At 45.6% G+C, this 26677-nt stretch overlaps 1 protein-coding gene across 5 annotated transcripts in view; it reads left to right on the top strand.

The window, feature by feature from the left end:
• Positions 1-26677, top strand: part of TEP1 (telomerase associated protein 1) — a 2409067-nt gene that overhangs the window by 1344339 nt on the left and 1038051 nt on the right. For all 5 annotated transcript variants that reach the window (XM_069651741.1, XM_069651744.1, XM_069651746.1 and 2 more), the window contains one exon: positions 24743-24896. In XM_069651741.1, the coding sequence (XP_069507842.1) occupies positions 24743-24896 (154 nt within the window). The remainder of the gene's footprint in view (positions 1-24742; positions 24897-26677) is intronic.

Here is a 26677-nt window from a genome sequence, read left to right on the forward strand (position 1 = left end):
ATCTTCGAGTGGTTTCCAAGGTGGCGAGCTACCACCCCACCGCGGCCTTTTGAGTTGGCAATTGTTATGAGGTGGCATGTGTTAGGCAGAATTATATGCAGTACCCTTTGGGAACACCACACACAATTAAGACTACAAGTGACAGTACAAATTCACCTTTGGTACAAGCCTGTACTACACTGTTGAAGTGGTAGCAGTAGCGGAGCAGCCAGACTTATCTCAAGAGTAAGTGAGCAGTACAAGATAGTTACACAAAGGACAGCAATGACTATGATTCAGGCAAACACTGACTCAAGGTTTTCAAGTAAAAACATGTACATTTATTTCACTCTTCAGTTGTATAACATTACACTATTATAAGCAAGTCAAAATATAACAATCTTAATACACCACACCACTTCCATTAAATTCCAGACAAGTTAAGCTCACAAAATGAAGTGGGAGCAAAATGACACTCTAGCAATTTAAAAGGGAGGGAAAGACAAAAGTTATTAGAAATTAGATCAAACCAACAGGTAAGTACTCAGGGCAGTTGAACAAAAGGAACTTCAGTGAAGAGATCAGATAGAAAAGGCTTAGGGCCAAATTCAATGGGTCAAAAGTCTTTTGCTCAAGATCACACAGTTCAGGGTAGTTCGCGGTAAAGTTTGTGGCACGGTTTCCGGACGAGGTTGGTTGATACAAAAGTTAGTTCGAAGAGAAGGACGAGCCCTCGGATTGGAGAAAGATTTGAAACACTTTCACCGCGGTTGAACGAAACGGACAACCGGATTTGCACAGTACCTTAAAAGGGAGAGGGAGCTGTAGCTGAGGCGGACGTTCCTGGTAGTTCCTGCAGGCTCACGGTTCCTGAAGCAACTGTCCGACTGATCAGAAGTAGGAAGACTGGAGGGTCCTGCACTACCCAGGGAAGAAACCAGCAGCAGAGCAAAGCAACAAATAAAAGATGTGCTCCTTAAAACCCAAGCAGCGTCCGACCTTCCTGGCTATCCGGCCCACTGTAGCTCTGTACAGCGAATTCGACCAGAGGAGGGGTCCTGGCTTGCAGTTTGGGCGAACTGGTTGGTCCCACCAGCTCAAGGGAAGAAGTTTCCTGGAGGATCTTCTCTGTCGTCGGATTCTGGAGATTTGGACCTGCAGCAGGGCTTCACCGGGCGGTTCAGTCGTTGTAGGGGTCCTCTTCAGCCAGTTACTCGTTGGTTCTTTCGTTCCAGTGGCGAGACTGCCTTTCCAGTCCCAGAGACCTGCTTTTTATGCAGTTTAACCCCATTCATACAACATGGCTGTCAATGACACAGCAGGGTGGGTGGCTGTCCTGGCAAGGACAGTCCCCTCAGCCAATCAAATAGGAGTGCGACTTGGGTTAGCAAGGGAACCCATGGCAGGGGTCGGAAGACCCCTCCCTCGCATCCTGCCTACCTAGACTTTCAGGCGCCTTAAGGAGGGCTTCTGTGCAGAAGCCCGCGAATAGACAGCGAACAAGGGAATCCTCCCCGGTTTGGCACACAGAGAAAAATACGAGAAAGACTTTAACAAAAAGAAATGGCGACTAAACCCAACCGGAGCCAAAATAAAAAGTATTTGGTCAAGCGGGTTTATGTTCGAGGCTAATATAATAGCCTAAAACATTACTACGTTGATATAAGATAATCGCGGTAGAAAAGTTAGGGTAGATACCACTGCCACCAGCCAAGTCTTAATGTAAAGGGAGCAAAACAATGCTCCAAGAGGTACAGACAAAAAGGGATAAGAGTTAACCCTTTCCATTACTCCATGTAAGATGGGGGTGTACTGGGTCTGTGGTTTAAAGTGACTAAAGTAAAGTTAATGGCAACTTTACCCTTTTCTGGGGGACAGTTGTCAGCCCCAGAAAATGGAGTCGGGGAAGTCTCAAAGACAACCCTGTGTCACTTCACTGAAGGTGCTGTGTAACACACATGAAAATATGAGTCCATGGAGAGTAGGTGAGGCTCCAGTGCTCAAGATCACACAAAAAGTGAAAACACACACAGCAAAACACAGGTAAGAGTGGGAAAAAAAGGCTCACACTCTTACCAGGTGGAAAAAATAAATCCTAGAAATCCAGCAAAGCTGCTGAGGGACTCATTAGGTAAGGGAAATCAGCCATTTATGAGAATTCTCCCTAACAGCATGTAAGACGCTCGCTTGACACTGCAGCATTCATCCTGAGAGATTGCCTTTACTGTCTTTAGGGCAACCATTTCGTATTTTCTCCAATGGACTTGGGTTATTTTTTCAACTACTTCCGGTTGTGACCATTCCCACGGTTTAAACTTCTGGAAGAGTGCCCTCTGACCTTTCTGGGCACGTGCCCGTTTCTTCGTTGATGTGCATTAAGTGAATCCCCTCTTCCCTTGTCATTATCCTGTGTTGCCTGCTTTCATATGTGAAGAGGAGGCCAAAAGGAAAGGTCCACTTATATTTCATCCTTCTGGCTTGCAGTGTCTTTACCACCACCCCCATGTCTCTGTGCTTTTGGGAAAGGTGTTTGTATAGCTGGATCTCTGCTCCATTGTACATATTGGGTTTTGCCTGCCTGGCTGCTCATAGTATTTGCTCTTTTTGGGGGTAGCGCGCTAGTGCCACCAGAGTTTCTCTTGGTCATGCCTCTGGTTCCAGACGTTTGGAAACCGCCCTGTGGATTCTGTCCAGGGGGATATCGGTCCCTTCGTCCCCACTCAGGAGATCCGTGAATATTCCAAGAACCTCCTTCTTTAGGTTTGCATCCCCTGCCTCCTCTGGAAGATTTTTTATGTGAATGTAGGACTGTTCTCCAAGTCTTTGCACTGCAACTCCACATTATGTGCAATCCTAGCCAAGGCCTCCAGGGCTTCATCTGTCTTTTGTTTGTCTTGCGTCATTTCTTGTAGGGCCGTTTCAGCAATGTCTGTTCGTTCCCGAGGGATGCAACCTCTTTCTTCAGTTTCGACAGAGCTTGTTTGACCTCTTACGTGAACGTGTTGCAAATTGCATCTGGAATGACGAGGTTAATTTCTCTTGAAAGCCAAGAAAGCATGAATCAAGATCAGCTCTAGTCACTACTATCCCAGGGGTGGCCTCCTGTCCTGTTTCCCCTTGTGGCATTTCTGCAGCGCCTGGGAGGGATGGGGGTCTCCACTTCCCTGGACCAGCAACCGCAAATGGTGTTGTCTCGCTGGATGGCTGCTTGTGCTTGTTTGCCTGGGGTGTTCTTACCTTTACCCCCGGCATTAGGAAGCAATGTTTCTGGGGTCAGCAGGTTGCTGTCGTGTCTGCACAGCCAATGGCTTGTTGTTAGGCTGTCTGCCCTCCTGTGACCTCCAATGGGTCCCCCCTCAAAACAAACTGGGTCTCTCCTCCTGTTCCCACCAAATCTCCCCCTTCAGAGCACCATGAAGCAGTGGTGGGGCTAGCTTGTGTGAGCTTTCTGCTTCTGGCGTCTCCTCAGGTGGTCCGAGGGATGTCTCCTCTGGCCTACTTTGCCACCGCTGACCTCTGCTTGATGGGGAAGAGGGGGGCATGCTGTTCAGGCGAGCTCCGGTCCCTGTTGTGACCACTGTTTCCCACAAGTAGGATGTAAGGGACGCACACCTGTGTCTCCCCGCCATGCTCCGTCACAGGGAGATGGCCCCTGCGGGTCTCTGCTCTGCTGCCCTCTGTGCGCCATTTAACAGTAGAGCGGACCGCTTCCTTAGACGTGACCAGAGCCCGTGAGGTGCCGGACGGTCCTTTCCACGTTGGTGAGCGGGCACTGCAGGCGAGCAGATGGACGGCACTCTCTCAGCTAGCCTGAGTTCAGGGAAAAGCCCCTCTGTTTCACTTCCACTTCCTTACAACAGGCTCTGGCATGCCTTGCCCACTGTTCCAGGCCAACAGTCCTTCTCCAGCCCCTGGGTGTTTACGGCAGCCTTGGGGGAGAAACGAAGTTGGCCCGGTGTTTATGGTCACTCAGTGCCGTGAATCCCCGTGGTTGTGTATATATTATGACTCGTCTGACATTATAGGCCACTGCAGGGACGGAGCTCGTCACTTGCATGTCCCTACTGCACAGCCGCCAATCTGCAATACCCTTGGGGCTGCCTCTTGACAACTGTACCACATTTGGTTCAGCGGTGGGCTTTTGCCTAATTGCTCCCTCTTCCTCGTCCCAGTATTGTCAATCGGACATTCTACTCTACTATAACATATAGGGATATGGGGGACCAGAGAGGCCTGAGTGTGGGATCTGGAGAGTGGGGGTAGGTGAATACCACACTCTCCCAGGACCATCGTCACTGGTCCCATGAAGGATTTACTTGCCCATGAGATCCACCTGCTGAGAACCAGCCACCCAGGGGGTCTATTGGGTTGCGGCCTCACCTCCCTGGCCTTATGAAAAGGGTCTTCCCACGTGGAAGCAGTGACAGTAACCTGGGATTCGTTACAGTACCCAGATGGGACTACCAGCCATTGTGTGCATACCTGAAGTTATCAGCATTCTTCTAAAACACCCCATATATATACTTACTGCTGGACATTAGAAATTGACATGCTGGGGTCCCTGATGTACATCGTTTTAATCTGGCTGTGCAGGTTTCGCGTGCATTTACCTGGTGGGATGCCAATATGCAGCCGAAATGGAAAGCCATTGAACAGGCCCACCCGGCGGTAGCTTTGGGGCATCTCCCATATGAGAAGAAGTGGAGCCTGGTACGTGCATTTGGATTCTCTTTGTTAGCTACAACCAGGAACCCGCTCTAATACATGGGGAGGGTACTCCACAGATGGGGCACAGCGCTGGGTGTAGGGCCACCTGCACCCATTTGGAACATTCCAGGTTTCCAACCATGGTGTGATAAAAGGAGGTTTGGGGCATGGGTGACCTTCAATGAGTGTAAGGAAGCTTTTGCCCTTTATTATTATTTATTATGCGAAACCAAGTTGACCCGGGGGCACACGGCCGCAGATCGTTAAGATAAACTCATCCAGGGGCGCAAGGGCGGGATACCTATTTATCTGAAAAGATGTGTCTTAATTTTGTTTTTAAATTCTTTGATTGTCCCACGGTTTCTTATAGTGGGTGGTAGGGCATTCCATGTGATGGGAGCACTTGACCAGAAAGAACCCTTTCTCACTAATTCTAGGGAGGTTTTAGGTACCCGAAGGTTCCGGTCTCCATTAGAGATCGCAGTGAGCGTGATGCCTGCTTGATATTTAGTCTGTTGATAATGTAAGGTGGTGCATCACCAGATAAGGCCTTAAACATGATGGTGAGAAGTCTAAACTTCACCCTTTCCTCAATTGGCAGCCTACTTCAGCTTCCTTCTTACATCTGAGACATGCGCATATTTTCTTAAACCCATGAGGGCTCTTATTGCAATATTCTGAACTACTTGAAGTTTTTCAGTTCAGCCTTGTTTATACCAATGAGAAGAGAGCCACAGTAGTCCAATTTTGAAGATACAATGGCTCTTGCAATGGTTTCACATCCTGCTTGTGACAGAAATGGTTTTATGTGTGCAAGAAGTCGAATGTAATATGAGGACGAAGACACCAGATTATTAACATGAGCTGACATATTTAATGATTGATCGAAGGTCACTCCGAGAATTTTGATTTTTTTCTTTGACACGTGATTAGCGATATGAAAAGTTTGGTGGTCTAATTTCAGCTTGCTAATTCTTGGTTTAGAGCCGATCAACATCAACTCTGTTTTCCCAGGATTCAGGGCCATGCCATTTGCGTCCATCCAGTTACGAATTAAATCATATATTTCCTCTACCGTCGTGATATCCTGGTCGTAGTTCCCTGACAGGGTGATAAGATATTGAGAGTCATTGGCGTAGTTCCAGATGCATATATTCTTTTTTTCTATGTCATCAAAGAACGGAACCGTAAATAAGTTGTATAAAATCGGTGACATTGCTGACCCGTGAGGAATTCCATAATTTATAGTTATTGGGTGTGCCTGCGTTTGTCTGCTGCATACCCGAATAGTGCCCAGGCCTAGAAAAGACTGCATCCAGTTTCTGGCATTCGCACTGAAGTTGGCTCAATCCTCCAGCCTTTCCAAGAGGCATTGGTGATCCACCAAATCAAATGCTGCTGAGAGGTCCAAGAACATCAGTAAGATTGTGGATCCTTCATTAATTTTTGTCATCATATTTGAATTGAGTTTCAAAAGAGCTGACTCTGTGCTGTAACCCGGACAAAAGCCTGATTGTCTATTGTTCAGCATAGGGTATTCCTTAATAAATGCTGCCAGTTGTTCATATGCTACTCTATCCATGATTTTTAAGATAAGGAGAGTTGGTAATGGGCCTGTAATTCTTTGCATCTCCGGGGTCTAGGTCGGCTTTTTTTTTTAGAAGAGGAGTGATCCAGGACCCTTTAAGCCTGTTGGGTACTATGCCTTCTTTAAATGAGGTATTAACAATCTTTGTAAGGGAACCGATAAGTAGTTCAGAGCTTTATAGGATACTGCTGGAAATTGGTCTCCTTTACATGACGATGATTGAAACTGAGCGGTTTCGTTGCGCTCAGCTGAGTCCCTGGGCGCCCCACCCTCTCGCGAAATGAGGAGTCAGTAGGCCGTTGAATGCAGTTGATCTGGCTGTCCAAGGTTTTTTCTCTCAGAAATATACGCTGTTGGAGACAGGAGCTCCAGTCGTGCGATTACCATACACGAGTAAATGGGACGACGACCTGGGAGGGGCAATAGAGGATGAGGCATGGTTGAGGATATGGGCACGGATGCATGAATCCTCTAAATGCGTTACTGATGGGGAATGCTCCTCGAAATATTGCTACAGATGGTACTTAACACCGGAGCAACTGCATCACATATATCCTGACTATGCAGATAATTGCTGGTGCGCTGTGGGTTCTCTTTATCACATGGTTTGGGCGTATGGGAAGGTGGGTCTCTTCTGGAAGGAGGTACTGTCTATAATCAAGGACATCACAGGGTTGTTTCTTTCTATGGATACCCAGGTGGTATTGCTGGGTGATGGGTGTGACAGGGTATTCCCTCTATCGGGCCCAATGGCCACTCTGATTAGGCACTTTCTCCTGGCGGCTAAGCAGACTATTGCCCGAAATTGGAAATCTATGGCGGGCCCAGTAATCAAATGTGGTGGGTCAAATCATGGGATATCTTGGTGGCAGACAAAATCACTGCATTATGTGAGGGAAGATATGGCAAATATGTTAACACCTGGAAGAATTTCATTGACTTTGCGGAAGGTTGCCCAGCAATTGTGGCAAAACCCCACTTATGCAGCACTTCTCGTTGTTATAACAGCACTGGTTTGAAGGGTGGGGTAAATGATGAAGGTGTTTCTGATGCGCTTGGATTGCGGGCTGTTGGACCTTTTCCTTTCCTGATGTGTGCAAAGCATGGCACTCTGTAGTTCTCCTGTAAGGGAGGCATGGTATCACAAGTATGACACTGACACAAGAGGTACAATTTGTAAAACCTTTATTCAATTTTCAGGTTTGGAAAAACTCCTGTTTTGCTCTATAGTTATGGTAGGAGTACTCTCTACCATTAAATAATAAAGAAAACACAGTCCTGTTCAGTCTCTGTCAAATCAAAGATGGCCTATACTAACAAAACCTAATGCCTGCCCTTTCGCTTATACAAAAAGTGTGTAAAGGGTAATATGTATACAAAGGAAAATCAGTGTTAGAATCTAAAGAATCAATGTGGCTGAGTCCGCTCTTCTACCCACGTTGTAGAGCACAGAGAAAGGCGGCCCCCGTAGACAGGATGGCACACTCTGGCTCAGGTTCTCAAAACAAAGGCAATTCAAAAAGTGGATCGAGGCCCGCCTGGCCTGCCACTTTAAAGTCTCTCATTCCAGCTTTCAAAAGTTCTTTTACACTTACACAAAAGTTCACATAGGCTCGGACCTCACAATCACAGCACTTGCAGGGGTTTCCTTCCCCAAGCTTAGTTCACATTCTTTAGGGGTTCCCCTCCCCTAACTTATCGCACTTCTGCTCTCCCTCAGTCGGGTTCTGACCTTTTCCTGATGTCAGAGACTTTCAAATGTGCGAGGCTTTTACTACAGACCTCCACAGGACGACCTCGACTTTCCCTTCAGCTAACACTCGTGTTATTTGCCCCAGAGTCCCTTGGTCTGGGTAGTTCAGTATCATAAGCACAAAAGTTCAACATTCACCTTTTCACTTCCCCTTTTGCCAGGGTTAATCTTGATCATTACGCATTTTGGATTTCATTTACTTTGTCGCTTTATAACAAAACATTTTGCCTTTCACTGAGACATTCGAGTGAGCTACTTCCTTTCGCCAGACCACTTTGCTACTCTGTATCACTGGCTTCACAGTTATCAGTAATTTAAAGTTCACCACAGGTATACCTTCCTTCGTGTCTCATCCACACACGTGCAGCCTTCAATTGTGAGATATACTGTTGCAATTTCAATCTTTCCTTAACACACACCGGTCTTACATGTCGCTCGCCAACTCACCGACTGTGTGCATTCCTTTCTTGTCTTTGCGGTTTTAATTCATGAGTCAAGATTAATACCACAGGCTTGACCTCGCCTCCCCAACTCTGTCATTCACTCGGGAGGGTCGCTGGCATACTTGAAACACAAAGCAGTCTTCTTGTCTGGCATTTGGCCTTCTCCATGTATCTTTCACAGCTCTTCGGAGGCAACAACCTCCTGCAGGGATCTTCTGGGTTTCCCTACCCTTTGCTCTAGTTCCTCTGTCGGTCGCTCTGCTCCATTAGGTTTGCCTTTGCCCCGGAAGTTCTGCTCCTTCTCGTGTTCCACCTTGCTCAGAGTGTCTCTCTATGTTGCGCCTTTTATCCGTGTGGTGAGAGCTAATGGCTATCAGGTGTATGTCATTAAAGTCATCAAGTACCTGTTAGGATGGGGCATGAGTAAGGGAAAGGGGGGAATACTGCATCTCACCATCAGTTGCCTCACACCCACTCACGGAAGACCCCTCACCCAGGCGGTCCTCCCGCACTGGTTCACCCCCAGGAACTGGATCCAAAAGCGATGGCTGTGTCCTGGCCACCTGGATGACAAGTCCCCGAGGACTAGCGGGTGAGACACCCTTTAGTTTCTCACAACAGTATAATCATTATAAAAGTTGTATATATTATTTGTAGAAGTAAATGTTACAAAGCTGACTATACATGATAATTTAACACTTTTTTTTAGCTGTTTCGTGCATGTTTTCTTTTTATGATGTTATGTTTATTGTTTAGTAAATTATATGTATTTACAATGACATGCACCTTGTTGTTAATTGATTTTGGTGTATATGTAAAGTATGACACTTGAATGCTTACATATATTTTGTTAATGTAGATTAATATTTTAAAATAGTCTGTGTATTTTTTAATTGCATGTTTTGGGGGGAATTATGCTTGTGTATATTATATTTTAAGTTGCTTATTATGTAATAATTCTGTATTACAAAAATGTTAACTTTCTTTTAACATTTGTTATATGTCTATAATGTACTTTTGAAGGATTTTAAATATTATACAATTACTTATGCATGAAATTGGTATTTTTTCGTAATATTGTATGCTTTTAAGTGTGTGGGTTAAAGTTACCATGATATTTGATTTTAATATGTTTTTATTAGTTGATCAAGTTTATTGTGTTACCTTAACGTTATTATTTCTGATATTAGTAGGCTACGTTTTTGTTGGTTTAACCTTAACACTCTTGGGGAAACCAAATGTTTCAAATAATTTTTTAGGGTTATTGATTCTGAGTGTTGGTTGTAATACTCCTGTGTTGTAGGACGATGCAGTAAAAGTGTGTGTGTGGCATAACAGCATGTTGCATAACAGTGTGTGGCCTAAGTGTATGTGGTGCAAGTGCATGAAATTGTCATATTGAATGTGTTCTGGAATCGCTTGGGTCTCATGATTTGTGCAGTACTGCTTCTTGCTGTTGAGACTGTCTTCCGAACTAGGTCCATTCACCAGATGATTATCTGGTTTCAGTCAAGGATCACACTCTTCCCGACTTAGGGCCTCATCACAAGTTGGGCATTATTCCTTAAATGTTGCAGTAATGCTATTACCGCTGCATTTAATGGTTGGCACAATCACGAGTTTGACCCTGCCAGGACGCATTCACCTCCAGCCCTGAGCTGGAGGTGAATGCGCCAGTGGAGAGGGCATTTTCGGCACTACTAGCGCCAGTGGAAATTTCCGCCAGCGCTAATAGCGCCCCCAGTCCCATTGGGTTCAACGGACCCAATGTGGAACGGGCATTTACCGCCTTACCGCTTCCTTTCATCTGGCGCTAATAGCGCCAGACTGAGTATCGCAGTAACGATATTTGCGTGGCAGTATCCCGGCGCAATTGCTGCCGGGATCCTGCCAACCTTGTGATGAGGCCCTTAATCTCTTGGGTTCTGGGTTTGTCTTAGGCAAGTTTTGATCCTTCTGCTTAGCGGCCACAGGGCTTGTCTCCTTCTTGTTGTTTTCCCCTGGGATGGTCATCGGTGTTGGAGATAGCCTTAGACAGTTTGTTCTCATTTCTTCCCATGGTATGGTATATTTTTTCTCCAGTTTGATTTAAAACATCCGCTTTCTATGAATCCGTCTGGCTGGCAGACTTCAGATCTATCTGTGATCCCTTGCATATGGTCCCTGGGACCAAGTGCTTAGATTTAGCCATTTTCCCTAGTCTTCTCCGGACAGGGTAGCCTTACTGTCACTCTAGTAGCAATCTGTCTTTCCGGGTTTGTGTAGGGCTCACTCTCTGAATGCACGCCAAGTTGTTTCCTTGACAGGCTTTGGGTGTTCCCCACTTCAGCTCCCCGTAAACTTAGTTTGGTCTCCCAGACAGTATCCAAAAAGAAGTGCCTGAATACTTCCCCTGCTTGAAGGTGAAGAGGTTCTGTGGACAAATCAACTAAGAGGGCTTGGATGTTGGCTGGGTACTTGGCATGACCGAGTACTGTCAGAACGTTGTAATGGAACTTCCATTGGGATGATAAACAGGATCAAAATATCCCACACAGTACTGGGGTAGGTCCACCCGCAAGTCTGTCTCAATCAGGGCCTTCTCATTAACGGGAACATAGTGGTCATAGGTACTGCGGACCTCGTAGGAGTTCTCCCACAGCAAACTTGTTTTATACATGGGCACTGGTGGTCAATGGTTGAAAAATCAACTCGACAATTCTGGTTACTGGTGGTAGATGTTCCATTGGGTCTTCCTGAGGATACATTTCCTCCATCTGGGAAATCGTCTTTCAATGAGCATAGGCGATCTCTGTTTTGGGATCTCGCCTATCCCAATCTGACACCATATGTGACGGGGCGGCCGACCACAAAGAACCAAGCTGACTCGTATCTGAAGTCCAAGGGTGCTTATTTGGGATTTCACAAACCGCTTGAACCAAGAGTGCTCTGGTAGTTCTGAGGCCTGGTCGTGTTCTTGGGGAATTGGCGCTAGGGCCGTCCCTCTCTCGCTCGACTCGGAAGGTAGGGATGGTGCCTTCTTTCACCTGGTGTCACTCTCTCATCTCTCACACCCGCTTTTACCTGACCTATCGCTATATTGGTCTCTAGATGTTCTCCTCTCACCCAAGTCACTGTCCCTGTGATCTCTCACTCCGTCTTTCCACCTACCCTATTTGCTCTACTTATTTTCCTACTCCTGTTCTTACTATCTCTCATACCTCCAACTACCCCTCTACCTCCATTATCTGCTCTCATCTTTCCTCTCACTCTACTTCCTTACCTCTTGCTATTCTTCTTGTAATCTGTCTCTTTTTACGCTGATAGTTACTCCTATTCTCCCACTCACTGTTGCACTTACTATTCTGTTGCTCCTACTATTTCTACTCCATACTTAACTGTCACTATTGTCCTCTTCTACCACTCTACTGCTTCTTCTACTCACAAATGCTCCCTACTACCTACTCCACTTCCAATATTATCCTTTACCCCCACCACTACTAATACTATTTACGCCTGCTATTCCACTACTCCCACTACCACTATCTCCACTCCCAACTAATGCTACTTCCGACAATACTACCACAAACACTCTGCTACTCCTACTCTACCCCGGTTACCAGTCATTTGGTCGAAAACCAAAGGATCGAATGCCATTTGATTGACAGTCAAATGGTCGAAAAAAATGGTCGATTTTTCTTTTTTTTTTTATGGGGGGGGGTTCCCCCTCCCCCGACCACCCATTTTCTTTATTAAAAATATTTTTTAACCAACCAAAACTAAAAATATATATATAAATAAATAAATAAATCGACCTTTTTCTTCCGACCATTTGACTGTCGATCAAATGGTCATTCGATCTTTTATTTTCGACCATTTGACTGGACACCCTCTACCCCTACTCACACTTTCCTCTCTCACACTCAAACACTCCACAGACCCCCGCTTTTTTTTTTTTTTAACTTCGTTTATTTTAAATCAAGGCAGGATGGCAAATATACAAAGCATGACATATCAAAAGCAATGCGTATTCAAGTTCTTCGATCCCCAGTCCTTATTCCCCCCATCGGGTATCCTCCTTCCCTCCTCCCTCTGGGCTCTCTCACCCTCATGTTCGGAGGCCGAATTTTCAGTCTGGGTTGTCCGGTTCGCCCCCTAGGGTTTATATGTCTTCTGCCGGATCCACTTGATGTTTCAAGATCCATCGGGCCCTGGTCGGTTTGTAGGTCTGGGCGGGGAAGCGCTGGTCGTATTCCAGCACTGGGCTCCAGACATTCTGAAAGCGGTGGAGCGTGCCCGCCTGTGCTGCCGTGACCTTCTCCGCGATCAGGATGTCCCAGAGTTTAGACCACCATTGGGCTATGTGGGGTCCTTCTGGGGATTTCCAGGTCCTAGCTAACACCGTTTTCCCCGCCAGAAGGCAATGTGTCAATAGTTTAGACTTGGACGCGGAGCGCGGGTAAATCGTGGGGATCGGGGCCCGCAGCAGGACTGGTTCAGGTTCTAGAGGGATCGCCTTCCCTGTAATTTGTGCGATGGTCTCTAGGCATGTCCTCCAGAACCGTCGTATCTTAGGGCAAGTCCACCACATGTGAAAGAAAGAGCCTGGGTGACCACATCCCCTCGAGCAGGCAGGATCCACCTGCGGGTTCATGTGGTGGAGTCGAAGGGGTGGGTAATACCATCGGAGGAGCACCTTGTACGCACATTCCCTGTTGGTAACGCACGTGGAGGAGGTGTGCGTTCTGGTCCAGATGTCCACCCAGGTTTGGTCCTCGATCGAATGGCCCAGGTCCGCCTCCCATTGAGCCATGCTACGGGTCTTTGTGGACAGGAAGTCTCTTAAGAAGCGCCTATATAGGGTGGATACCCTGCCCCGGGTTGGAAGATCCCCCAGTGTTAGCTCCAGGGGGTGGGCAGGCGAGTTGCTGCCTGCAGAGTCTGGGGGTGCGAGCACCAGTGGCGCAGCTGGATATAGGTAAATCTGTCCGTTTCCCGGAGTTGGAACTTCTCCTTACATTGGGCGAAGGTGAGGGGTGTCCCTCCCATATATAGCTGGTCTATGCACAGACCCCCTCTTAACAATAACCTCCATACGCTCTTGCCTCCTCTGGTCTCTCCAATTCCTCCTTCACCACCTCCTATCCTCACCCTACTAACCCACACTGAATCATTCACACGCACCTACTTAAATATCCCCATGCCCCCAGGATTGGCCACTTACCGAAACCAATAGCTTACCAGTCTCCAGGGGGTATGTTATGGGCAGGACTTGGGAGGCTTCGAAAGGGCATGTAAGCCCCTCCCCTTTACTACATGAATTCTAATGGGGTCCAGGGATGTTATATGTGAAATGCCTCCATGGGGCCTTTCAATACAACAAATTCCCTGGTGGGTTAGTGGAGGCTCCCTGTGGGCGTGACTCCAATAGACACAGTCTACTAGAGCCGCACCAGTTGTAGTTGATGCAGCCCCCCTTGGTTCTGTGCATCCCTTTTCGACATCCTCTGACGTTGGGCGCCCAGCGTTGTGCCGCTCTCTGCATTCAGTTTCTCCTGTTGTTCCATGGCTCTGGTGCTGGTGGCAGGGCTGCCGGTCTCTCTGGGTCCTGTTGTGGCTTGTAGGCCGCCATCTGTGCATTTAAGGTGGGATGTGGAAGGGCCTGCCCACACTCTGGCACCATGATCGGGTTGGTGTGGGCCCTCTCACACCCCTCAGGGGGAAGAGAGAGGGAAAGACACCCTTGGTTTTAGAAAAGCATCATGGGGTGGAAAAAGAGAAGCTCAGGAGAGAGTAGACATTTGCGCCACCTTCTTGAAAAAGACGGACTTGGAGGTCAGAAGTGAGCGGGCCTGATGTGCCTAAATAGGGTTTGAGTTAGTGTTGCGTCAGAATTCCTATTTTGGGGATTCTACGACCTCTACATTTTTTGCTTTTCCCCCTGTCATTTTTGGTTCATTGACTTCTTTTTGGTGTACCGAGGGACTTCTTCTGAAGTTTCCTACCTTTACGTCACTTATTACTTTACTTGAAGTATATGGTATTGGGTCGCCTCTAAGACGTCTAGTACAATGGGTGCCTGTGATGCTCCCTTTTTCTGCCTTAGGGTGATGTTATCATACTTATAGGTTTTAGGGTGTAGTCTGGTGACACCTAGACTTTAGTTGTGGCTGCATTGGTAGCACAATGTACCTTTTTGGTAGCAATTGGGGTGCCCATGTATTTGTAAAGGCTGCTCTTGTCCATCTTGTGTTTTAGGGATTTTCTTTGTCGAAGTGACCACAAGGTAGGCTAAATTGTACGTTCTGATCATGTAGGCTCTTTGTGCGCGTACAGTGGCAGCCTCCACATTGGCCATAAAGGGTTTATGCCAGTATAGGTCCCTGGAGTATCCTCCTCACTTCCTGTGGGAGTGGTTAAGGCTAAGTTTAAATTCCAGTGGCTAACCAGTATGGTTGTTCATCTGACCCTTAACCCACCCGCTTATAATGATTGGGTGGCTGCCCTTTGGCAAGGCCCGTTGTGCAAGGGGATTAAGGCTTTGCCCTGCCCCTGTTGCGCTCTTTTGCTTTCCTGTTCTTGTAACTTGGAGGTGGCATGTGTGCTGACTTGCTGAAGAACTTTTCCCACCAGTTCTTGCCATTTTTGCCCTTTTTAAAGCCCTCAAATGACAAAACTTGCTAACTTCAGTGGCTTAGGCATATCCTGATTTGTTTTTTTTTTGCTATTGGAGGGGCATTCTGGGCTTACTAAAGACTCCTGGTGGCTCCCACATCTGCTGGTTCGAGCCCTCCTCTCTGGAATAGTTTACGGTCAACACCCATTATTTACTGCCAGAATCGTCTGATTGACTTTGGGTTGCTGCTGATGTCCAGAAGTTGGTTGATGCTTCAACTAGATGGCAGATCTTTAGCTTAGGATGTCCAGGGGGACCACAAGCTTTTTGTCTCCATGCCAGGACTATTTACTACTGTGCTGCTCCCTTCTTTTCGATGTTAAGCTGCTGGGAACTTTTCCTGTGTGTTCCCTAATCTTCCTGAGTCATCTTCATTGGATTTTCTACTCCTGGATCGAAGGTCGATGCTGTGAGATGAGCCTTTCTTCCTTTCCTCGGTCGCTGTCGAAAGTCATTAACCCCAGGTTCAAATACCTGGCAACCCAATCATGAAAACCACACCTGTGGAGAAGAAGCATTTACTCACCTGTTTGTTTCGTACTGCTGGAGCTGTTTTACCCAAAACCATCCCCGTGTTTACCTACCTGTGGGTTCTGGCAGTTATATGAGATGCTCCCCAGGTATCCCCCTGGTCTTTGGTAGTTTCCTTGGAGGCGTGCCTTTACAGCATTTTCCAGAGAGTACTATTGGGGGTCCTCTTGTTATGCTACTTCTTCCTCTTGGACTCCAAGTCCAGCTTCCGGCATCTGGAACACTTCATTGGTGCCTCCTTTTGGCCTTCACTGGGGTTTGTGGCAAATCCAGCAAAGTCGTTACAGGTTCCCCAGGGAGAGTCTCCCCTCATGTGCTAGGAAAGGGCAGAAGCTACCTGACACCAACCCTGGGGGTGGCTATCTGCTGGATGACCACCTAGTAGGGGACCAACCTCCAGGGAGTAATGGCGATTCGCTGGATATGGCGTGGAACTTCCCCCTTTCCCTAAAGAGCAATGATGACAATATTAATAATCTGTCACCTTCCTACCTTTGTATGGCATACTATGATATTTTGAGCAGAACAAATAAGTATGAATAAAAACAACCCTTCAGATATATCTTTTAGTAACAGCCATGTACCTTTGCAACACTCAATTATGGCTTATTGTATTGCCGATGGTGAATTCCCACGTTTTTCTAATCAACAACGCTGTTTGCCTTTCCGGCCCTTTCGAAGTACTAGACGAGAAAGAGGGATGAAGTAATGTGGGTGACCAGATACGGTAAACCAATGCCGCGTTTTAGTCATTGGAGAATGCAAATTAAGACGGCAACATTGAAAATAGACCCAATTGTACAGCAAGAGAGAGAAGCAGGCAGAGAAGCAGCGAGACTAGGAGATGCTGCATCTAACTTGTTCTGACGCTGTTCGGAATATCACAGAGGAGCGGACTGCAGAACACTGTGCAGAGGAGAGACACGGCGTGCAAGGAAGCGAAACAGGGAGAAGTTTGCTGCAACTCTGTCAATGGCAGCCCCCTGCCACACGCTGACAGAGGGAAGGCGGAAGCAGAGCATCATGCAGAACTCGCCGTTAGCGAGCAGACCGAAAGCGAAGCTGTGGGCGAAATGCGAGGAACACCGAAGCAGCCACAGAAGGCAGGTAAGCCCTGGGAGAGTGAGCAGGTTACCGGGGCGCTTTAGGGTGAATGCTGCATACGATATGCAGTGTGTGAGAGCCCAAGAGAAGGTAGTGAAACAGTTGATAGCAATATGAACATTGTTACGAGTCTAAGTGAAGACATTATAGTTGATACCAAAACAAACATTGTTAAGAATCCAAGGAAGGACAGTGAAATTGAAATGAACATTATTAAGAGCCACCTTATTAAAAGCCAAAGTAAGAGAAGTAAAACGGATGTGGACATTGTTAAGAAAGCGTCAGTGACCCAGCATATGACTAGGATTGTTTCCTGGATACAAAAGAGAGTGAATGAAAGGTGCTAAAGCCTTGGCAGGATAGTGAACCAGGGAATGTGGAAAAGCCCTGGCAAGATAGTGAACCAGGCAATGCGCACGTCTGAGAACCACACCCAAGTTAGAAAGTTGTAACACCCTGGCAGGTGAGTGAACCAGGCCTAAGAAGAAGAGTAAGAGGAACAAGGGATTGAAATCCCAATTTGAAATTGTCGAACATTGGTAAAGGGATGGCCCATTCCCCTTTCTAAAGTGAAGTTGTGAAGTTGCAATACCTTGGCGGGAGAGTACACCAGGAAAGGGAAAGGACTGAGAAAGTCCAGGGGTTAATAAACTTCTGTAAAGTTGTTAAGCTCAAATAGTAACAAGAGAGTTGTATGTGCTTCAAGAAGGTTCAAGGGAAAGGCATTCCCCCTTGAAAAAAACCAAAGGAAATTGTGGGTATTTGAGAGAATTGCTTGCTTTCAAGTGAATTGTGTACTTTAAGGAAATTCAAGGGAAGAGCATTCTCCCCCTTTAACAAAACTGGAACTTTAACAAAGTGACATTTGGATGACTAGAGGAAATTTAGGGGATGGGAAGACCCCTTTCCTAGTGGAACTATATTCTTTTGTTTTGCTGCACCATAGATCTTTATGTTGGTAACTGGGAAAGTTAGAAGTGTTTACTTACAGAAACCCCATGTACATACAATATTAACTTTAGCGTGTAAGGGTCAATTTAGGGATTTTTGACACAGGACAGATGACACTTTAAGGTTTAACATCCTGAAACATACGTTCCTTAGTTTTGTTGAGGCAGGGAACCGCCTCTTAGAATTAGGGACAAATAGGTTTTCTCCAACCCATTTTTCTTTTATGCCAAATAAAGTATGTAACCCACACTCAAAATGCCACTGTGTCCGAGTCTTACTCATGATGCCTTACCGGTTGCTTGTTGCAGAATCCGCACTTGTGAGGTAGATCGGACTGTGTGATAGATCAGAGATAGCTTAATTAAAGCAGATGGCCTTTTAACTTTTCATATTTATGCCAATGGAACTGTGAATTTACCTGTAACTCTTTTAGAATTAACTCTGGGGTACTTACTTGCTTGCCCCAAGACATGTTTCCTGCACCCACTAGGGGTTCAGCAAGCACTTACCTATGGTTTTTTATATTTATTTTAAAATGTATACTGTTCATTTCTATTATTGTGAATGTACTCTCAACACTGTAATTGATTCTAGTAACAATGTGCATATGCTTCCCTTAGATGTTTAATGAAGGTAAGACATTGGTTTGATTCTTGAAATCTTTGTCTATGGAAATGGTCTTCAAACTTTTTTGGCCTGGGCCCCTCTGCACAAAATGTAGGGCAGCCCGGGCCCCCCCAAAAATGCCAAATGGACAGTTAGTCCAAATGGCTACGAACTATTGCATGCCGTTGCAGCACCCTGCTCCCAATGTAGTCCCTGGGCTCCCCTACCTGCTCCCATCAGTCTCTGGACTCCCTCATCCCACTCCTTGCCCAGTCCCTGGGCTCTCCCACCCCACCACAGATCCTGGGCACTCCCCACCCTGCTCCAACCACAGTTTCATGCCCACCCCACCCATCCTTCTCCAACGATAGCCCCTGGGATCCCCCCACCCTGCTTCCAGCACAGTCCTCGGGCCAGTGGTGGCTGGTGAATTGTGGTGAATTTTTTAAGTGGAAGGGTATAAATATTTCCCCTAGATATGCCATAGAGACCGAGTGTAGCGAGGTAGCCCAAACCAATCACAGGGGGTTTAAAATAATGGGTTAAGATGCTGAATTTTAGAGCACACTTTTTTTTAAATTGGGGAAAAAAGCCAAACAGTTTGCAATTGGATATGGGGGACCCAGAGGAGAGGCATGGTATTCTAAGGGCGACCCACACATTAGGGAGCACCAAATAGTTCTTCATATGTTGAATATGTTGCAACAAAGAAAACACTTTCACTATCCACAAGCCATTACTTTTCAGTGTTACCTTATAGCCCGATTTGGTTCGTACAGAGCGCGTTACAAATATCTCAATCAGTGTAGTAAACCACAAGTGAGACTTTTTTGAGCAGCGAACACTGCAAACGGAATCACATACCTTGTAAGCTCAGGTTCGTACAAATATGTGTTTATGTTAGGATTCCGAGGGCAGAAATAATGTTGTTTTTATAGAGATGACTTGAAAAAGTACACAAATCACATACTAAACAGAGCTGACAAAAAAATAATTATAGCAACATGTTGAGCTAAAAGTGTATGACAGTAGATTTATTTAGCCTACCCTGAAAAAACTTTGACACACATGGAAAGAAAGTGCATGACAAGAACACCTGCTCTTTCAGAGTCATTGCTCTTGCAACTTTATTTACCCCTTCTATTTTTATCACCCAACTTTCGCAGCTCTTAACGGGCATCCTGCTAACGATAGTCACTCCCAAATATTATGTCTGCACTCATCTAATCACACAATCAAAATAACAAAGAAACTCACGTTTCTGTATTTGCACTTGAAATGCAAAGCAAAAAATAAATGAGCAGGGACAAAGCCCCTCATGTTCTGGGTGTGAACAGCCGATACTGCATCCTTCAGTCATCTGGAACTTGTACAGTTGCCCCCTTCCCTGCTCCAAGGACAGGCCTATGTCGGGGCTTACATGATCCTCATGGGATGGAGGGCAAAGCAACCCAGTTAATACAGCGTGTGCCCTGATGCTCAATCTGTTTACTGCGGCTGTCTCAGCCATGCCTTAGGGAATTCCAGCATGATTACAGTGTTGCAGAGCACTTAAAAGTGAGGGTTGTGGAGGCACATTAATGCTATGGAAAACACCTAAACACTTAGGCAAACAAGTGAATCGGGTATGTATTAATAACTCCAGGAAAGGCCAGACATAAACTGTAATCAATTACTTTAAAGGAGCTCATCTCCAAGTCACATCTGCAAATCCTGGCAAGTACAATGTTCAACTGGGGCATACTTAATTTGTGTGTTTAAAAGGTTGTATTGTAAAGCATTTTGGATAACAAGCATTTAAACAAATTACTTATCTTTAAGTCTAGAATCTAGACGTCAAAAAATAAAATGCAAAAAAACCTTTTTTTTTTTTCCAGACTGTGGGTGCGCGACCCCCTGGACATGAGGCTGCGGTCATGCCCCACAGTTTGAATACTGCTGGTCTTTGGTGTACAACCTTTTAATTTACTATATTGATTATAATGTATTCTTATGTGACTGTGCATTAACCCTTTTATAATGCTAGGGAGTTTAAATTATTGTGGATTAATGATATAGGCTTTAGGGATTTTGTACATATTTTCCTTGTTGATTAAATGGTGTGGTTCCTTTTTTTATCCCATACCCTACCATATGTGTTAGGTGCTGACTACCAGGTCTAGGGCCTTCCCCGTTTTCTAGGATTCGGTTGTTGGGATGCTTGCTAGGATTTATTTCCTGGTTCTCCCCACCCTCCCTGTCATTTTATGGTGGGTGCTCAGCTCTACTATAGCACACAAATAAAGACATTGGGGTTAAGAGAGTCCTCCTATAGAGTTTACCGTTTTTATAATATACTTAGTTTATTGTAATACTGTGTATTAATGCCTAAGTACTTCTTTGAACTGACAGTTTTATGTCCATTACATAAATAAAGTAACATGTTTTTCAGTATAGCAGTGATGTGTATTTTCTAGGGATATTTTTATAGACAAATTGTAACTTTGTGACGGCTTGCTATGCCTACCTGAGAGTTAAGCCTTGTCGCTCTGTCCACATTACCTACCATAAGAGAGTTTTGACTGCACTTTCCTGCCAGGTGTGTTAGTTTTTTCCCCTAGACTTAGTGGTTGTAGCATGCTCAACAGAGGGTGGTACAAAAACTGTCTAAACAGAAATAACATCTAGAGCAATCAAAAGGGTCTGGTGCCACCAGTGATGCCCAGCATTCAAGATGAGAAGCAAAGAGCTGATATTCAGGGCGAGAAGCAAAAGTATAATATCATGACCAGAAGTATACAACAACCAAGAAAGAAGTATCAGGCACGTAAACCCCAAGGACTGTGTGGGACCCTTTGGACCAATGCATAGATAGGCGAACACTGGGAGTAGAGCGAGAAGAACTGAAGGTCTGTTGTCCAACAAGGAAGTTTGAGTCATCCGTTGTTGTAAAACGTACCCCTTTTCCCAACCCTCCCTGAACCGTCAGCTTTACGTTAATTAACAAAACACATTGACCCGTTTTCTTGGCTTGAGTTGCCTGTTGATCCCTCGGCTTATAGTGCTACACTTCTTGTTTCAAGTGGTTCTTACTTCATTTTCTGGGTCTTTGGCCCCAGGTTGTTGTTGATAGTCAGTCACTCTACTTGCCATCTCCACAGTGCAAAGACTTAACACTGTTGTGAAATGATGTGTTCTGCATAAGGACACCTCTCGTTGCAGTATAGCTCAGAGAAGCCCTCTTAACTGCAGGATATCCAGTTTCGCCCTGAGAGGTAACTTGTAATACAAAGGGGAAGTCAGATGCCGCAGTTCTGCAATCCATATTTTCTTAGCCCATGTTTGCTCTCATAAGATCATAGTAGATTTGCAGTATCCAAGCTTGTCTTTTTTCATAATGATGAATGAGATTGGGGAAAAACCTATCCGGGTGCCTTGTACCATTGTATTGAAAATGTATTCCCTGGGGAACAATTTCCCAGTAGGAACTGTGAGAAACCTGAGGGTGTTCTCACTCCTAACCCCCTTGGATCCTCTGCACGGGTGGCCTGGGGAAGGCCATTGCTTTTGGATCCTAACCCTGGGAGCAGAGAAGCGTGGGAGGATCACCTGGGTGGAGGGTCCTTGAGGATTAGGAGTGGGATAACCTCAGGCGAGACATGGTATCCCCCTTTTCCCAATGCCAATCAACCTAACCCTCCCCGACATTTATGGGTTACTGACCGCTCCCCTCAATTCCCCATATGGGACACTTGACGGTACTGAGATGAGGAAGAGGCAACTGAGAGTAATGAACACCATACATTCTCACCACTCTAGTATTGAGACGAGAAAGAGGCAACTGAGAGTAATGAACACCACACACTTTCACCACTTTGGTACTGGGACGAGGAAGATGCCTGCAAAACTGACTGAGAGAAGGCCTGCAACCTGTTAGGGGTTACAGTTGTACAAAAGGAGTAGGAAAAAGCAACACAGAGAGCAGCAGCAGGAATGCCTAAATGAGAAGCAGAGAACAATGCTGGAAGAGAGGCGAGCCGCTAGAGGGAACTACTGTGGAGAGATCTCGGGTGTACAATGCACCGAGATGCTCAAGACTGCCAAGAGAGGTGACCTACAACGGCCTGGCATTGGAGCAAGATCTCTGTGGAACGGACTGGCAGCAAATATGGGTGCCGGGTGGAAAGGCTGTCCCTTTCCCTTTCAAGTGAAGTGCTTGTTCCCCTTTGCAGAGAAGCCGGCCCTGGGGCAGAGGTTAGACCCCAAGCGGGAGACGCTGCAGATTGTGTGCTCCATGCTGCGAGGACAGCAACTAAAGAGACCAATGAGTTTCTGTAACATGAGAAATCTGGTGCGCCATATGCGGATGAATGAAAATGTCCATTTGTGCTGAAATAGATTGTAACTTGCAGCGGAGTGGTCGCATGCGTTACCAAAGCACGTTTTCGAAGGACTCCTAGGCTTGTTTCCATTGTTGACCTTCAAAGAATCCGAAATACTTTGTATCGTAGTGGTCATGTTTCTTAAAGCAGAACGGTTTTGAAAGTCTCTGAGTATGGGGAAGTTCTCTTAAAGTGAAAGCACCAATATTCCATAGCGGGCTGAATGAAAACAAGAGCATAAGCCAAATCAGTGTCCAGAGAACGCTGAATTGAATACAAACTTAAAATACCACATGATACCTTTTAGCAGTGAATGGAACTGTGCAATCACTAAAAAATGATTGCATACTGCATTTTGGACAGAACTGAAATGTACAGGTTAAATACATTTCTGAATGTTGGTTCCATTAACTATATGTAACTCCTGGTAATGACTCTATCACATGAAGTGAACCTGCATGGGCCCTTTTCTGTTGTGTGGTTTGAACTATGGTGAAATACAAGTCTTGGGGAAGGGAACTCGGAGACTTCATTACCTTTTCTTTTGAGTTGTGAACTATGGTGAAATACAAGTCCTGGAACAGGGAACCCTGAAACTACATGGCTCTTTCGTTTTGGGCTTTAAACTGTGACAACTTTGAGACTTCTTGTGGAACAGTTTTATACATGTGGAAGGGAGCACAAAGAAAGCTGCAAGCTGGAAGAATCTCAGATGTTTTTGTTGAATACTGTTTCTTTTGACCGTTACATCCCTACACTCTGGTTTGTTATAGCTGTGAGGGCAAGGGTAGGTTTTAGATACAGACAGACTTTTAAGTTGAACTCTTTGACTCAGGTTTTCCTTTGTTTCCTTCAGGTAGGGAAATTCCACCTTAGCATTGGGCAAATTAGGCATTGAACCATCCTGACATTTAAGTTACTAAATATTCTTTTGTTCAGCTTGATATCTCTGGTCTGTGTCGTACTTTATGATGCCTTCACATAAGATCTCTGGTGATTATGAAGGACTCCTCACTGCACGCACAGTTCTTGGTGCAGGCTATGAGTTTCTTTATTGGGAGGTGAAAGGTCAGACAAGGGAACTGGTGGAGAGCTGAGCAGGTCCCTACTTATTGCCTTACAGCTCTTCCAGAACTAACAGAGACACCTGTTTGTTAAGTAATTTAAAATACATTTGTAGTCTAGGAGAGTGAAATCTCCACCTCAGGCACCCTTTTCAATAAATGCATTTTGATAAAAATTAAGTTTTCCAAAAGAAGCACATTTAAGGGAATATAGTTCCACTAAAGCGAACTGGGGTACGGCACGGTGGTGGGAAGTTATTCAATGCTTATAAATATTGGTAGGATACCATGATTGCCGAGATTAGTATTTTTCCAACATAGGTTTTTTCTGAATAATAACATGAAATACTTTACCACCATTGAGGGTCCTTCCCGACAGTGGTAATAAAGGTGTTATGTAAAGTACACTGGGCCTCATTACGAGTTTGGTGGTAGCCATGCCCTTAATAAGGGCATGGCTACCCCCAAACTCGGGTCCGGGTCCCGCAAAAGGGGACTTACAGGGCCATTCTGACCTTGGAGGGCCCGGTAATTCCCTTTTGCGGCTCAATGGGAATGGGAAGGATGGTAGCAGCGGTACTGTTGTAGTACAGACGCCATTGTTGCCTTACCGCAACATTCATAATGAGGCCCACTGACTTTCTCTATCCTAGAGTATCATCTTATTTTGTCAGATTCAAAGCCTTTAGGAAATGTCCCTGGCCTCGTGGATGATACCCAACAGCTGCTTTGTAGTCAGAGGAATATGCATGTAGTAGAGTAGAGTAATATTGTCATGGGTATTTGTTTCTTTATTTAGAGTTTTGTAATGCCTGTGAGACACTTCCTCTCTCTAATGAAAGAGCTTTTTTATAATAAGAACCTTAAATATACTACTTGCTGTTGAAGATTGTCTCAGAATAGGCTTTGATGGATAGGATTCCATTTTGTGTCTTCAGGATCTGAAAGTGTTTCGCTCTGTCATATTTCCTTACTCAACACTCATTGTAATTTCCTGCAGGGGCCTTGTATCAGAGTTTCATTCGCTGTTGCATAGCGTCTCCCAGTCACTGCGCCGCCGCCACAACCTCATCTTGCTGATCGACGGAGCAGATCACCTAGTTGGCCAGAGTGGACAGCGCACATCAGACTGGATTCCTGAGCACCTGCCGCAGGTATGCTTTGGAAGGTACCCTCAGATGAATGACCAACTGGATGCTGGCAATTAACATTTTAGACACATAGATTGAAGTACATTGCTGTTGATTCTCACAAAACCTTCCTACGCTCTATGAGGTTCTTTGGATGATGTATGCAGCCTAAACAAAACACTGAAAAGAAACTAGACCTAAATAGGTGGAGAGGTCACACAAATGTGTTTATTAAAGCTGTAAGGGACAAGTTAATTTAAAAAGAAAGATACATGGAAAAACATAATTGATAGGATGTGAAAAAGTTGAAAACACATTAATCTTGCAATGTCTTTGCATCAAATTCTGTAGCAACTATTATTTTTCTGTGGATAAAGCCAAGATTTTTTGTTTTGGTCATGAGTGTTTTTTGCCTTTATAGTCCCATTCCTTATCCTGCCCATCATCCCTAACTAAACTTGTCGCCTTGATTTCATTTTTTAATGTGCTTTTGGTGGTTGTCCAATGGACCGATTTTCGTTGGGCTTCTTATACTAATTCCCAATGCTCCCCGCTCACCCTCTGCAGGTTGACATGATAAACACAATTATGCCAAATTCCTCTATTGTGGAAAAGATGTTAAGACCATTGATCAATGGTTTTGGAACCAGTGGATTTGTTTTGATGGCAGATCGGCACTGCAGGCCTCATCCATACAGCGTTAGCCTTTGTGATGGTGTCGAGCAATGACAAGATTTTCATTTATTAAAAGTCTTTCTGGGGAGTAGAGGATCAAACAGCTTCAACAGAAGCCTTTATAAAGAAAAGGGGTTTCCTTACAAACTGTGTCCAGGGTGGGTAAATACAAAAGTGGGATGGGATAACCCAGTTCTCTGGGAAAGGTTCATCTTTTTCCCTAGTCTTAATGCGTTCCTGTCTTCTTCTGGACACCAGCTCTAAACACAAAAGTTCCAAAACAGTGCAAACTAAAACCCAACCAAATTCATCTAAGTCCTTGTAGCTCCCTGGCTAATCCTAATCTAGAAACAGAGAAGTTCAAATCGTGTATATATTGTCCCCTCTTAGGTGTTGCCAAAATAAGACCCTTGTATTTCAAGTCTAGTCCTTGTGGCTCTTTGGGGTTTTTACTTCTGACCTTAGATTCTTCCTGATTCTCTGGAGGTGTCTCAGTAGACCTGCTCTCTAGATTCATTCTCCCCACCTCTCCTTCCAGTTCTCCTCTCTGCAGGAGTTTATCCTTGAATCCAGAGCCTGCATGTCTGCGTCCCCAAGTCCAAGACACTAAATTAACCTCACCAAACCCTTTTATACCCACGTAGTGGTGGGGTATTTTCTAAGAATGTCTCTTATTGGTTCTTCCCTCTGTTCTCTAATTTTTCTCCTGAGATTGACTGCTCCACTTAAGTCTTACTTCCCCTCATTTTGTGAGTGTGTACTGAAGTCGGTGATTTTGTCACGACCGCTGGGCGCTGGCGGCTGTGGGAGAGGTGGAAGCGGGGCCGCCATTGATTTGTGCCGCCACGTTTTCTCCCTGACCGCATTAACGGTCTAGTCTTTTTTCAACATGGCCGCTGCCTACGCGTATTTACTTCCACACGCTAGGCAGTTCGGCGCGTTGCAACTTCGGGTTTCCCTCTGTTGCTCTCGCTCCCCTATCGTTTTCTTCTTGGCGGTGCTCCGCCCGTGCTGATTTGGGGCCCCCTGGCCCTTGCTCTCTTTCCCTGGTGTTCTTTCTCCTTCCAGCCTTCCCAGTGTTTTCTCATCCCGGTTGTTTTTACCGGGTTCGTCCCTTTCCCTGGCTGTCT

This window comes from Ambystoma mexicanum, chromosome 3p (genome assembly GCF_040938575.1).
Source record: "Ambystoma mexicanum isolate Mex_15411 chromosome 3p, UKY_AmexF1_1, whole genome shotgun sequence".
NCBI classification, from domain to species: domain Eukaryota; kingdom Metazoa; phylum Chordata; class Amphibia; order Caudata; family Ambystomatidae; genus Ambystoma; species Ambystoma mexicanum.